Source organism: Martes martes (genome assembly GCF_963455335.1).
Source record: "Martes martes genome assembly, chromosome: 5".
NCBI lineage: Eukaryota > Metazoa > Chordata > Mammalia > Carnivora > Mustelidae > Martes > Martes martes.
In genome coordinates this window covers 22,134,260-22,148,763 of record NC_137892.1, presented here as the reverse complement: position 1 = coordinate 22,148,763, position 14,504 = coordinate 22,134,260, and the positions used below count along the sequence as shown (strand labels likewise).

At 40.8% G+C, this 14,504-nt stretch overlaps 1 protein-coding gene across 2 annotated transcripts in view; it reads left to right on the top strand.

Moving 5' to 3' along the window:
• Positions 1-14,504, top strand: part of PGGT1B (protein geranylgeranyltransferase type I subunit beta) — a 50,564-nt gene that overhangs the window by 13,463 nt on the left and 22,597 nt on the right. For both annotated transcript variants that reach the window (XM_080805114.1, XM_080805115.1), the window contains exons 3-5: positions 6,114-6,181; positions 10,717-10,868; positions 12,234-12,366. In XM_080805114.1, the coding sequence (XP_080661240.1) occupies positions 6,114-6,181; positions 10,717-10,868; positions 12,234-12,366 (353 nt within the window). The remainder of the gene's footprint in view (positions 1-6,113; positions 6,182-10,716; positions 10,869-12,233; positions 12,367-14,504) is intronic.

Sequence of the window (14,504 nt, the reverse complement as noted above, 5' to 3'; positions counted from 1 at the left end):
AAAATCTGTGTAGGATATGTTTTGGCATTGTTCATTACACTGACCAGTTAGTAGGGGAATAAATGTTCACAAAAGAGAAACAATAAACTATGGTCCACAGAGAATACTATGCAGTAGTAAAGTGATCGAGGTAGGTCTGTGTATATACTGACATGGAAATGTTCATATATGGTTAAATTATAAATACCAGCGTCTGCAGAGATAATAATCTTTAGCTGTCAATATTTGGGGAAAACTCTGAAAGGACACAGAAAATCTTTGTGGAGGGGGAAGTAGATGGGATCGTTAATTAAAATTTTATGATTTTTTAGGCACTGTCAAATACATTGTCAAATTTGTGCTTCCCCTAATCTGCCTTCCCCAGAAGAGGAATGTGAGAGACCTGCCTGAGGGCACACATAGCTATTAAGGGATAGAGTCTGCTGAAATTCCAGGCTTCTGACTCCAGGCCCTAGTGCTGCTTTGCTGGTGAAGTATATAGGTCCTTGGGGAAGACTTCTCTCGTGTGCATTTAAGTACATTGTGAATATTTAATCAGAGTTAACCCTGGTTTTTCACTTAGCCCCAGGGTTGTAAAGACACCAGTGGTATCTTACTTTAAGTGTGTGGTCAGACCATTGGAGGGTTGGGGCCCTTCCCAGCAACCTCCAGAAGTGTTTAGGAAACACACGGGATCAGGCTGGGAGTTGTTTTTTCCCTTCTCTCATCAAGGACACAGCCAGAGAATATTGGAGCTAGAACAGAGGAAGGGATATTATAGTCTGTCATTTTACAAATGAGGGTATTAAGATACAAAGGAATGAATAATTTGTCCATGATAATAAACCTCCTTAATGCCAGAGGCAAAATTATTAGAGAACAGTTTTCTGTTTTCTGGTCCTTTGAGATTCCCATTCCTAGAGATTTCCAATACTGATTCCATATAATAGATGCTCTGTTTAGCGTGTGTGTTTTCCTGTGAGAGTTTTCTTTTTTTTTAAGTAGATGAAAAATTTTAAGTCCCGTTGCTGCCTTTTGTAAATACGGTACTTACAGGTGTAGGTATAGTCGCATGTGCCTAACCGAGCATGTTCACATTTCAAAAATCATAGCATATCTGTTTTGGAAGAATTCTAGATCAAGGATTTTTTTTGCAAAGATAGGCCCACAGTGATTATGTACCCAGCTGTCCCTCACCGTGTATCTGGTGGGCCACACCTCAGATCTTGTCACAGTCCAACTGCAATTCTCAATTCTCCATTTACTGTTTTGTTACATGAAACTATTAAGTCTCTAATTATCTGTGAAAGGAAGTCTCTCACCTGCCTTTTCCTTAGTTGGCCTAGGTCTGACTCTGAAACTAATCTGTGAAATTTAGAAAATAAGTATACAAACCCATTTTGTAGGCTCTAGACTGTTTTTTCCCCCCACCTTGTCTGGGTCTCTTGACAGTGTGAAACTAGGAGTTGTGTAATATATATCTAAGTGCTTATGATACATTGCTGTCCAAATGACTTCCCTGTAACAAGGTAAACTAGTTTGAGGCTGGCTCTCATAGTAGGGGGTACATTTACTACATCAGTGGCTCTCGATTCTGACTTGTCTGTCAAACAGGGATTGTTTTTCTTCTTATGTATGATCATCCAGGCCCTAACTGAGGGTTTTGATGTGGGCCTGAGTTAGGACCCAAGAGGCCTGTGTGCTTTTTCAGACTATGCAATTGATCCTCTTGGGACCCAGACCCACCCTTCCGGTTTACCACTAGATGGCGCCGTCTAACAGCCTCCAAGGGAACTCAGGCTATTGTGGACAGGCATCCAGTTGTAAACTTGGAATGAATTGTGCATTATACTTACTAATTATCATGAATAGGGAAGCTTACTAGAATTATAAAGGAAAGCACAATAGCAGGCAAATCTTGAAAAGAACCAGAAAGGATTGCCTAATGAATATTTTTTCAGTGACAGTATACACTCTTGAAAAAGGGGATAGAGGACGTCGTTTTCATTTTAAATAAAGTTTTCTGGGGGCACCTGCGGGGCTTGGTCGGTTAAACGTCTGCCTTCAGCTCAGGTCATGATCCCACAGTCTGGGATCGAGTCCCGTGTCAGGCTCCCTGCTCAGCAGGGAGTCTGCTTCTCCCTCTGCCTCTCCCTCCTTTCCCCTCATGTTTGTGCACACTTGCTCTCTCAATAAATAAATAAAATCTGATTGTTTTGGGGCATGATAAACCATGCGCATATAAGATGGTGCACTTCATTGATAAATGTGTGTGGTGTGACTGCTCCACTGACCAGCCATTCCCCTTTATCCCTCTCCTCAGGACTCTTTAATCCCTGAGATACAACAATATTGAAATTAGGCCAATTAATAATCCCACAATGGCATGTAAGCGTCCAAGCGAAAGGGGTAGTCGCACATCTGTCACACAAAATCATAAGCTAGAAATGATCAAGTTTGGTGAGGAAGGCATATCAAAAGCCTAGACAGGCTGAAAGCTAGGCCTCTGGAGCCAGTTGGCCATGTTGTGCGTGCAAAGGAAGAGTTCTTGCAGCAAATTAGAACTGCTACTCCAGGAGAGCCTGGCTGGCTCCGTTGGAAAAGCGTGCAGTGCTTGATCTCGGGTATGTTAGCTTGAGCCTCACATGGCTCGAACTAAGAGATTACTTAAGCAAAAATAAAACTTAAAAAAAAGTGAACACACGAATGATAAAGCAAAACAACCTGATTGCTGATGTGGTGAAAGTCTTACTGGTGTTCAAGTTTTATTGGTCCCTCAGGCACCAGGCACTATGGACTTTGAAGATGAAGTTAAGGTTACTAATCAGCTGACATCAAAATAGGGAGATTGCTTGCAGGTGTTGCGTGTACAGGGAAAGGGGGTTGCCTGGTACAATCATATGAGCCCTTTCAAAGAGAGGAAGGTCCAAGAGTCTGAGAGGTGCTGCAGAAGGGGAAGCCAGAGAGAATCTCAGCACGAGAAGAATTTCAGCTATGTTTCAGGCCCTGCTGTGCAGGGGCCCAGATGCCGGCAGTGGCAAGAGTGGCCTCCGGGAGCTATGGGGCCCCAGCCCACAGTGGCGAGCAAACACATGGAGCCCTCAGTCCCACGACTGCTGAACAAGCTGAAGGAGCTTGAGGGGGATTGTTCCCCAGAGCCTCCGGTAGGGGTGCAGCCCCTACCAGCGCTGGGCTCTGGCCTTGGGGACCTGTCTCAGACTTCAGAGCTTACAGAATGGTGCGATAGTAAGTGGGTGTGGTATCAAGGTAGTAAGTTTGTGATAATTTGTGAAGGCAAAAATGACTCCTACAAAGAACAGAATTCACGCTCCTGTCATACCACCCGGTATTATTTTGTTTATTCCCTTCTGGGTTTATTGATAAGTGTCCTTTGCTTAATTATAAACATAATCACATAAATGTTTGTGTCCTACTTTTTCTCTTGATCATTTCTCTTTGTTGGTCCATAGTTTTCCCTAAGTGTTTCAGGAGATACAGTGTTGCATTTAACCTGTTGCACTTCTGTTTGCTTCGGGGTTTCGCCAGTGTGATACTGCATTGGGTGTTTCTGTACATGTGGCCTTTCTTACATTAGAAGTTACTGGAGTAAATTCTCAGATGTATCATTACCCAGTCAGAGTCTGAGCCTTTTTAATACTCTTGTTATATATTGACAAGTCTTAAGTGGCTTACCCATTTAAAAGCCTTTAGCAAAGATGGGAGAACTGTTCATTATATTAGATAATACCGTTTTTCAAATACGTTTTTTGTCAACAGGGAAAGGTAGTTAGTGGAAAGTTTTAAATTTAGTGGGTAAAGTTCCCTAAATTGTTCAAGAAATTAATGTTTAAGCTGCTACTCTGAGTACTTTCAAGATATAAAGCTGGGTAGAGTACCTGATTTGAAGAAATAGAAGAGTGAAAACCAATTACTATGAATTAGTCATGTTCCAGTTGTAAGAGATAGGAAACTAGTTTCTTAGATCAAAACCTATTTATAAATCTACTTGATTTTTTTTTAAGATTTATTTATTTTTAGACTAAGAGAGTGAAAAAGTGCAGGGGGTAGGGCAGAGGGAGAGGGAGAGAGAAGAAACACAAGGAGACTCCATGCTGAGTCCGGACCCAGACGTGGGGCTCAAGCTCATAACCCTGAGATCACACTTGAGCTGAAACCAAGAGTTAGGCGCTGTACTGACTGTACCACCCAGGCACCCCAAATCTACTTGACTTTTTATTAACAATGAATGCATGTACATTCTGTGGATAATACATTTCTGTCCTCTATATCTGTCATGCTGATTTCCTAATAGCTATCAAAATCTGAATTACTTTCTTATTGTGGGTATAACTAATTGCTCATTTTTTAGTTTTCTTATTTTTTTCCCCAGCTTTGTAGAGGTATTATTGACATACATATAAGTGTAAGGTATATAACATGATGATTTGATACATGAACATATTGCAAAATGATTACCACAGTCCCCTCACAGAATTTCCTCGTGTGTGTATGTGTGTGTGTGTGTGTATGGTGACATTTGATGTTTCTCTGTATAACTTTCAAGGATATAGTCCAGTCCTGTGAATTAGAGTCATCATGGTATACATTAGATCCCCAGAACTTACTCGTCTCTCAGGTAGACGTTTGTACTTTTGACCAGCATCTCCCCATTTCTCTCAGTTCCTGACCACCACTATTCTACTATGTTTCTGTGAGTTCATCCTTTTTAAATTCCATGTAGAAGGGAGAACATAAAGTATTATAGTATTCGTCTCTTCCTCTGACCTATGTCATGTGGCATAATGCCTTCAAGTTCCATCTGTTATGTCACGTAAGGCAGAATTTCCTCTTTTATGGCTGAATGACATTCTGGTTGTGTGTGTGTGAGAGAGAGAAATTTTTTTTATCCACTCATCTGTCATTGGATGCTTAGGTTGTTCCCATGTCTTGGCTATTATAAATGATGTTGCAGTGATCACAGGGCAGCAAGACATCTCTTCGAGATGGTCATCTTGTTTCCTTTGGATATATACCCAGTAGGTATTGCTGGGTAGGTATACCCAGGGGATTGCTGGATCATATGGTAGTTCTATTTATAGTATTTTGAAGAACCTCTATACTATTTTCCATAATGGGTGTACCAGTTTATATTCCTGCCACCAGTGCACAGGGCTCCCCTTTCATGGATGTGACTCACGTTTCCAGCCTGAGTCCATTTCCAGCCAGGATGTCAAAGCAAAGTGTTATTAGACTCAGAATTAAAGTTTATCCCATACTAAAATACAAAGTACATATATTTTTTGCAACTAGAGGAGCTTATACCTTTAGTTTGCTCACATATAAGGAAGCAGTGAAGTAAAGTAAAAAGACACTGGATGGGAAATTAGAATTCCAGATTCTGATGCGTTACCTTGAACATGTCCTTTAACCTCTGAGCTTCTACTTTCTGTTCTTTAGCATGGGGTTGAATATGTTGATCACATGAAAAATGATTGTATAGAAAGGTATGGAAGCATTTTGTATGCAGTGAGGGAGGCTGTAAACTAAAGGTGCATGGTAGGAAATAATTATTTTGTCTCTGGTTTGAAAAATAAACAAGAAGGGTATCTTGCTGGCTCAGTTGGAAGAGTGCGATTCTTGATCTCAGGGTTGTGAGTTTGAGCCCTATGTTGGGGGTATAGATTGCTTTAAAATGAATAAGTAGGGATGCCTGAGTGGCTCTTTCAGTTAAGCGTCTGCCTTTGGCTCAGGTTATGATCTCAGGGTCTGGGTATAGAGTCCCGCATTGGGCTCCCTGCTCAGTGGGAAGCCCACTTCTCCTTCTCCCTTTGCCTCTCTCCCTGCTGGTGCACGCACACATTCTCTCTCTCTCTCTCTCAAATAAATAAAATCTTAAAAAAAAAAAATAAACAAACTTAAAAATCTTTTTGAAAATTAAATGAAGAAATTCCCATAAAGAGAGAACAGCCCTGGGACATGGTGAGCATTAACATTTAGCTAGGATGAAAATGGACACAGTGACAAAGCTTTGGAACTAAAATGCTCAGTTTCTGAAAGAAAGTTTAATTGACCTGCTTTAGAGTCAGTACAAAAATAAAGTACATTCTAAATAAGTACATGTTTTTATTTTCTAGGATCAAATCTAAATCGCTGTGGTTTCCGAGGCTCTTCATACCTGGGTATTCCATTCAATCCGTCAAAGGTGAGTTATTCTCTGGGTCAGGAGGAAGGAGAAGGGAGGTGGGTGGATTTAGTGCAAAAGAAAACTGAGAAATTATCCAGATAGACCCAAGCTTCCATGTTTCGGTAGAGCTGAATACTATCTACTAACGTACATTGTAGCTACAGTTCCCCATTTTTTTCATGCAGTGTTTCAAAATTCTGGAGTAAATAGCAGTGATTTGGGAGAAGGCAACATGATATCACAGAGGCCCTACTTCAGCTTTCTTCCTCTGTCATAGGCTGTAGGTCCAATGCCTGCATCAAGGTCAGATGAATTTGCCATGATGTCTCTAATCATGTGTGTCCATTGCTTTTAGCAGGGAATCTAAAAACAAAGGATTCGTGAACTATGTTCCCTTTTTCCTATACATGTAATCTTTTCCAACAGATACCGGTCCTGAGGAAGGTCGCGTTCCCTTTACTCCTCGTGGACAGGCTATCTGGGTGCCATGACACGTGCTCATTGTGACCGCTCTGTGGTGCCATACCTTATGTATACCTGCCCTGGCTGAAATAAAACAGGGCTTTGAGAACATTGCTTTTATTTTTTTAAAGATTTTATTTATTTATTTGACAGAGAGATCACAAGTAGGCAGAGAGGCAGGCAGAGAGAGAAGGGGAAGCAGGCTCCCCGCCGAGCAGAGAGCCCGATGTGGGGCTCGATCCCCAGGACCCTAAGACCATGACCATTGAGCCACCCAGGCACCCCGAGAACATTACTTTTAAAACCCAGTCCCTTTCCTCTTGCCTCCTCCACCCCCAAGACATTTTTAAACTAATAGGAGTAAAATTGAAGAAGAAACCATTTTTGTCTTGGTTTACAGAGTCTCCTGACATCCATTTTTGGTCCTCACTCACCTAGACCCCTGGCATCTTCTGGGGAGGCCAGGTCACACTCTATGTCACATTGTGCTCATCTGAATTTGAGTGGTGGAAGGAGCAGGAGACTCCAGGGGATTCATATTGGCCCCCCAGGAGTTGTCACTGAGAGTGGTTGGCTGAGAGTCTGCAGGAATCTGAGGAGGCACATAAGATTGTCTGATAAAGTATATAAACACAGTAGTGTCAGGAGCTTTTCTTCCGAAACCACCAAACCCACCTGCAGGCCGTTGCCTTACTGGTAGATGCCCAGGACCTTCGGTGGCCATAGAGTACTTTTTGGGAGACACTTTTGGATCCTCTCAGCCCACTTTTCTCATTGTTTTCCTTCACAAATTCTGTATTCTCTGCTAAATTATGCGTTGTACCCAATATATTCTAGATACCCAGAATTTTCTTTTTCTACTTTGCTTTTACTTTTAGCTTTTTTGCTTTTACTTTTTCTCTACCTAGGAAGCCTCCTCTCCTTTCCACCCACCAAGCTCCTCTTCTGCTGTAGAAAAAAATCCCTTATTTAAATCTTTGTGTTACTGGGGTCTCTGGCTGGCTGAGTTAGTAGAGCATGCAAATCTTGATCTCATAGTGTGAGTTCAAGCCCCAACTGGGCATGGAGCCTAAAAAAAAAATTGAAACAGTCTTCAGATTTAACTAACAGAAGATTAGATGACAATTAAAAAGAATAAATCTTGGGACACCTGGGTGGCTCAGTCAGTTAAGCATCTGCCTTCAGCTCAGGTCATGATCTCAGGGTCCTGGGATTGAGCCCTATATGGGGCTCTGCTCAGTGGGAAGCCTGCTTCTCCCTCTCCCTCCTGCTCCCCTGCTTGTGCACACTCTGTGTTAAATAAATAAAATCTTAAAAAAAAAAAAAAGTGAATCTTGGTGTTACTCCATCTCCCTCATGACACTTACTACATTCTACTTTGTATTGTAATTACTCGATCAGACCCTTTCTTCTGCCCTTATGGTTAAGCTCCACATTTGATTTCTGTTTGGATTCCCCACAGTGCTTTTAACATGGTAGATGTTTAGTTTAAGTACCCAAAACTGAAATATGCTGTAGGAGTTCTAGGCAGGCTATTATAAATGTGGAATGGAACAGCTGGGAGTGCCAGAGTGTGAGCTCTAGGGAGGAACATGGAATGAAAGGGTTAGCAAGATGAAAATTTTTTGATATGTTTGTGAGACCACATAAAGAATCGTCTATGTAAGGCCAGATGGGTGGGGTAGGTTCCGATTAGAGAAGGTATTGAACACCTTGCAAATCTGTTGCATGAGGAACCACAGAGGGTGGGCAAGCAGGAGAATAATGTGATTCACTCCCTGGTGGTTCCAGGAACCTAGTTCATGACTCCCAAGAAGTAGTGGCCCTTTGGATATTTGCCTTGTAATTGCATCATCATTAGGATAACTAGTATCTCTGTGACGGTAATTTTATTAAATTCTCACAGTAACCTTGTGAGGGAGGTGCTGATACCCATTTTCCAGAAGGAGGAAGTGAAGTGAGCCAATGAGTAGTAGAGCCAGGATTTGATGCATATCAGTGGTTGTAGAAGTTAACGTTTATTATAGTGGTTAGAGGAGTCTGCTTCAACTGAAACAGTACAAGTTTCACTTTGGCTTTCTAGTATGATAAACAATTTTTCTAGAAGTTGAAGCAGTTATTGATGAACCCAGACTCAAATAGAAGGGAAACCTATGACAGAGATGAATTTTAAAATATGCTGTATTCTGTCAAAATTAAAATGTTCTTCACTGTGTGTCAGCTGTACTTCAATTTTAAAAAGAAATTAAGGGCGCCTGGGTGGCTCAGTGGTTGGGCCTCTGTCTTCGGCTCAGGTCATGATCTCAGGGTCCTGGGATGGAGCCCTGCATTGGGCTCTCTGCTCAGCGGGGAGCCTGCTTCCCCCTCTCCCTCTGCCTACTTGTGATCTCTCTCTCTGTCAAATAAATAGATAAAACCTTTAAAAAAAAATTAAATTCTTTTTTTTTTTTTCTTTATTTGAGAGTGCCTGGGTGGCTTAGTCCATTAAGCGTCTGCCTTTGGCTCAGGTTGTGATCACCAGGGGCCTGGGATCAAGTCCTGCATCATGCTCCCTGCTCTGAGGGCAGCCTGCTTCTCTGCCTCTGCCTCTCTCTCTCTCTCTCTCTCTCCATCTCTCAAATAAATAAATTTTTTAAAAGATTTTATTTATTTATTTGACAGAGAGAGAGAGACAGAGAGAGAGGGAATACAAGCGGGGGCGGGGGAGCAGGAGAGGGAGAAGCGGGCTTCCTGTTGAACAGGGAGCCCGATGCAGGCCTTGATCCCAGGACCCTGGGATCATGACCTGAGCTGAAGGCAGCCACTTAATGACTGAGCCACCCAGCACCCTAAATAAAATCTTTAAAAAAAAAAAAAAAGATTTATTTATTTGAGAGAGAGGGAGAGAGAAAGGGGGAGGAGGGGCAGAGAAAGAGAGAGAATCCTGAAGTAGACTCCATGCTGAGTGTGGAGCCTGACGTGGAGCTCAGTCCTCCCACCCTAAGATCGTGTCGCAAGCCAAATCAAGTCTGCCATTTAACCAACTGACCCACCCTGGTGCTCCAAAACTTAAAACATTCTTAAGCTGACAAATACGGTTATATAATATGAAATTTTACAAGTGAAATCTTTTTTTAAAAATAATTGATTCGTAGGCTTGGCTGATTATTTGAAATTAATTATAAAACTCTAAATGCTTGGGGCGCCTGGGTGGCTCAGTGGGTTGGGCCTCTGCGTTTGGCTCAGGTTGTGATCCCAGGGTCCTGGATGGAGTCCCAAGTCGGGCTCTCTGCTCGGCAGGGAACCTGCTTCCCCCCCACCCTCTCTGCCTGCCTCTCTGCCTGCTTGTGATCTCTGTCTGTCAAATAAATAAATAAATAAAATCTTTAAAGGAAAAAAATCTTCTAAATGCTTTATATCCGGTGGAACGTCAAGTTACTTGGTGTAATAAACACTTTTTATGTCCAGTTTTATCATTGCCAGTGCCAATATCTAGATTCTTTGCAGGATTTCCTACTTTGCCACATATTTTATAGCCTAAGAGATCTTTGTTAACTGTCGTTATCTTTTGTTAAAACAATCAGGTCGGTGAAACTAATCCAACATACTATAGGGTAACAGTTATTCTAAGTGCTGATGTTTATTAGGAGCTCAAATAACTTAATTGTAAATGAGAGCAGAATAAGGTTTTTCAGTTGTATTGTTTTATAATATTTTTATATGGTGATTACTGTTATTGGATTTGTACAGTAAAAGAATTTTTAGTTCTTTTATAAACCTTTTTTTATTGAAAGACTGTATGCTTTTCTAACTTCATGAGACTTAAGTTAAAAGTAATACGGTTGACTACATACGGAGTTCAAATACTTTGGCTTATTTGTGTATCAGAACTGCTTCTAAGAAGCTTGAGGTTTGCAGGATAAATTTAAAAATTGTGTAGCCTGGAAAGCCTGAGACCTACAAAATGGAGGTTTGTTTTTTTTCAGTCAGGTGTTGGTATAAGTCAGTACAAACATTTAATTTTACTAGTTCTTGAAACTAGTGTCAGATTACTTAATGAAAGAAGTTTTCAGTTTACTAGTTAATTAACATTATGTTAATTTTGAATTTAGAATCCTGGAACAGCTCATCCTTACGATAGTGGCCACATAGCAATGACCTACACGGGCCTTTCATGCTTAGTTATTCTTGGAGACGACTTAAGCCGAGTAAATAAGGAAGCTTGTTTAGCAGGCTTGAGAGCCCTTCAGCTAGAAGATGGCAGGTATGGGTCGGTCACTCTTCCGTTTTTTCCCTTTTCTTTTTTTTTTGGAAAAATTTTATGGAACTGAAAAATGGGTATAATACTTTATGAGAACTTTAGAGTTTATCATAAACCCTTTTAGAATCCTTTCAAGTTCGCGGTCTGTTCCATCCCTAATCAGAAAATAATACAAGTTTTCCTATTTCAGTAGAAAGAAATCACAGTAGCAGAGCTCCTTGTTTGTTCTCTTGTTTTACCTGAGACAGTGAATACATTCATAAAGAAGTGGTTGAATGGTTTTAATATTAGGATGGACTTCAGTTTACCTTCTGGGTGAAAAACTTGGATATTACAAAGTGAGCATACATTTAGTCTGAACTTCTGTTCCTTAAGACACAGTGGCTGGGGGGAGAAAGGAAGGAACATTGACTGCTATATTCTAGTGTAGGTAGTGTCAGTGACATTTGTAAAGAATAGAAAAAGAACTTGGTTAGTAATAGTTGGTGGTTTATATGGTATGTCTAAGGAATCTTCCTGGAGTTCCTAGGAGTTAGGTGAAACTTTCTTTTCCCCGCAAATCTAGGAAGTGGCAAAGCAGTAATGATTAATGTCTAGGGAAAAGATTTTGCAGATCAATTCTGCTGTATTGTTATGTCAGCGCTCCCACCAGCTGGTATCTCTGTTTTCCTTTGAGGGTTTTAGAAAACACTGCTCTTGATGAGGGGAAAACTAATGTAGACTTGTAAGATAAATTGTCATTAGTTGGAAATACTGTAGAACTGAATCTTTACCTCAGCTAGTGCATGTGACTAGTATCTCAAAGTTTCCATATAGTCATTGATGACTGCCACGTTTTCCTTGTTTATAAATAAAGGAATAGATAGCAGACTCAGACTGTTACCTTGCTAAACCTAATGAAATAGGTAAAAAAAAAAATTACCATACAATATTGTCAATTAGTGGTTATCTACATACACATTTAGAAGAAATTTCACATGTCAAAACTTGGGTTTGGGGATTTCTTACTACCCAGTGGGTCCTAGGTGCTTTTCCCCTCGTTAGTTCTCAAGCTAGTGTGTCCCAACTGTCTGTGATAGGGAACATAGAAACTTCGAGTAGCTGACAGTGTGTAAAGCTACCCAGAAATCAGAACTTTGAAATGGAACAGTGATTTGGAGATCATTTACTATTACTCAAGTTAATAGTCCTGTTCTTTATTGACTAATACAAGTAGTATATGGTTTTTAAACCCGTTTTAATCATGGGTTTTTCTGTGAGTAAACACGTGAAGGAATAAGAGTTTCTCAACCCTCCCCCCTCCACAAAAGAAATAAAAACTAAATTTTAGTGTGATGTAATCATAAATCATACTGTTATTCCTTTCAGCTTCTGTGCAGTCCCTGAAGGCAGTGAAAATGATATGCGATTTGTATACTGTGCCTCCTGTGTTTGCTATATGCTCAACAATTGGTCTGGCATGGATATGAAAAAAGCCATCAATTACATCAGAAGAAGTATGGTGAGTTATGTTGATAAATTGACCATTTTAGGCTATTATTGTTGTTGTATGGGGACGCAGTATAATGCACGTCCCATCTCTCCTCCACCAAGAATCTGGAAAAAAGGGCAGTAAGGTTGCTTTTTGGATACCTTGTTTAATCAGAACGGCCATTTAATTGTAAAGGACAGATTGCTTCACTGACCATTAAAATTCAAATGTCATTTGATTATATCTAAGGAAACAGATGGCTTTACTAGAAAGAGATTGGTCAGCCTTAAAGCAAAAAAAAAAAAAAAAAAAAGAAGACGTAAAATCTCACAGGCCTGTGTTTGATAGTCTATAGTCTTGGCTAGCAGAGTCAGTGCAGAGCCCTGGCCAGGCAATGGAAAATGACGATATGTTGACGAGACTCTTTCTATATCTGGTGTGAGGTGGGAGTTCAGTAAGCCATTTGATGAGCAAGAACCAAATATAACAAGATTGACTGGGCTAACAATAGATTTTTGGATCTTTTTGTTAATACTTGTATGTGTGCTTTTTTTGTTTTTAACCTAAGGTTTATTTTAAGGCAAGTATCAAACAGAAGTGCTGTTCTTTCAGGATACAACTTAATCTTTTCATTGGCAGTAGTTAGTCTCGGCTGGAATTATCCTTGCTCTACTTTTTCATCTTTCCCATGAAACCGAGACATAGAAATGTTGCTTCCCAGGTTTATTACTTCCCAAATCTGAAGTTGTAGTTTTATAGATGAGACTATTTTAGGCTGTTAACTCAACTTTTACTAGTCAGTATTTCAAAATGAAAATTAAGTTCTTAGAGGAGTGACATTTTTTTAACTGAACGTGTGATTATGGGCTCAGTTTTTGTAGGATCTGCAAGAGCCCAAATTTTGGAGGGCCAGTGGAGCAGACAGAACAGGCCCTTTGAGGAGCTTCAGAGGGAGAGGAGGTTTCTGTTCAGTAGAAGGATGGGTGATGTGTGTTTTGGGGTGACTGCTGCAGTGGTGAAACTGGGTTCTTCTCAGTGTGTCGTATTTGGAAATACAGCCTGTCGATTTGCCCCGCTACCAGCGATGGTGACTATGGATCACCGGTTAAGGCAGTGTATGCCGTGTCTTTCTCTCGAAAGTGAGTTTTTCTCAGCTTGTCATTATGCAGTATCCTCTGGTGAGGGATTTGGAGACTATTAAATAACCTGTCCGAATCGGACTTTTATCCACTGGTGGTGGTCTGCAGTTGATGGTCTTCCAGCTCTGTCATTCCTTTTTTAATTTTCAGTTGAAGTTCTGCTTTTAGAGAAAGCTTTCTCTTTACATCTGTCTCCATCACTTAGAACTCTAGATTCTTGTTTTACCCTGTGGGCTGTTACCTGTTACTGTCATTACTTATTCTGATGGCCATGTTGTCCCACATTCAGCCAATGCGAGCCCCTTCAAGGAGACGCTTGTGCCTTTTTTTTGTTTCACCCCCTTCATTCTTTGAGAAGCAATTTGCTTTCTGGCTCAAGATTTTCCAGGTTGATCTTGTACTTTCCTAGCTGTAGTCCTGGATTCAGTCATTTCGGCAAGGAGGCCTGGTTCCTACTGGAGGATGGTGTGTAGAAACAAGGATTTGGGCTCGATAGCTGTGCTCATGGGTGTTGGGATATCATGGCTCCTAGTCCCTCTTTCAGCAGGCTGAGTGAGGAAATGTACGTATGCGTGTGTCTGTACACAGAAACCCCTGATATGCACCTTCTCCCCTCTATCTATTTCCTTATCTATGTGTGCATTAAAAAACATGAGTCCTATTGATTGCTCAAATTTCAGTCCAGCACCACAGTTCTTTTTTATCTTCCTCCTTTCTTTCTAAAACTCCCTTCTCGGACAGTGAGCAGTCAGTCTGGTTCCCATTATCCAGGAGACATTGGCTCTATTTGTTTTGAACCTGAGGGTATATAGTCAAAATACCATATTTAAGAAGTACTTTAATGGGCTCCTGGCTGGCTCAGTGGGTAGAGCCTGCCCTTCTTGACTCCGGGCTGTGAGTTCGAGCCCCACGTTGGGTGCAGAGATTACTTAAAAATTAACTCTTAAAAAAAAAAGAAAAAACTAGAGTTACTTCTTTTATTCCCCCCACCCCTTTAGTATAGTTATGTTTTTTTATTTAAAATACAGC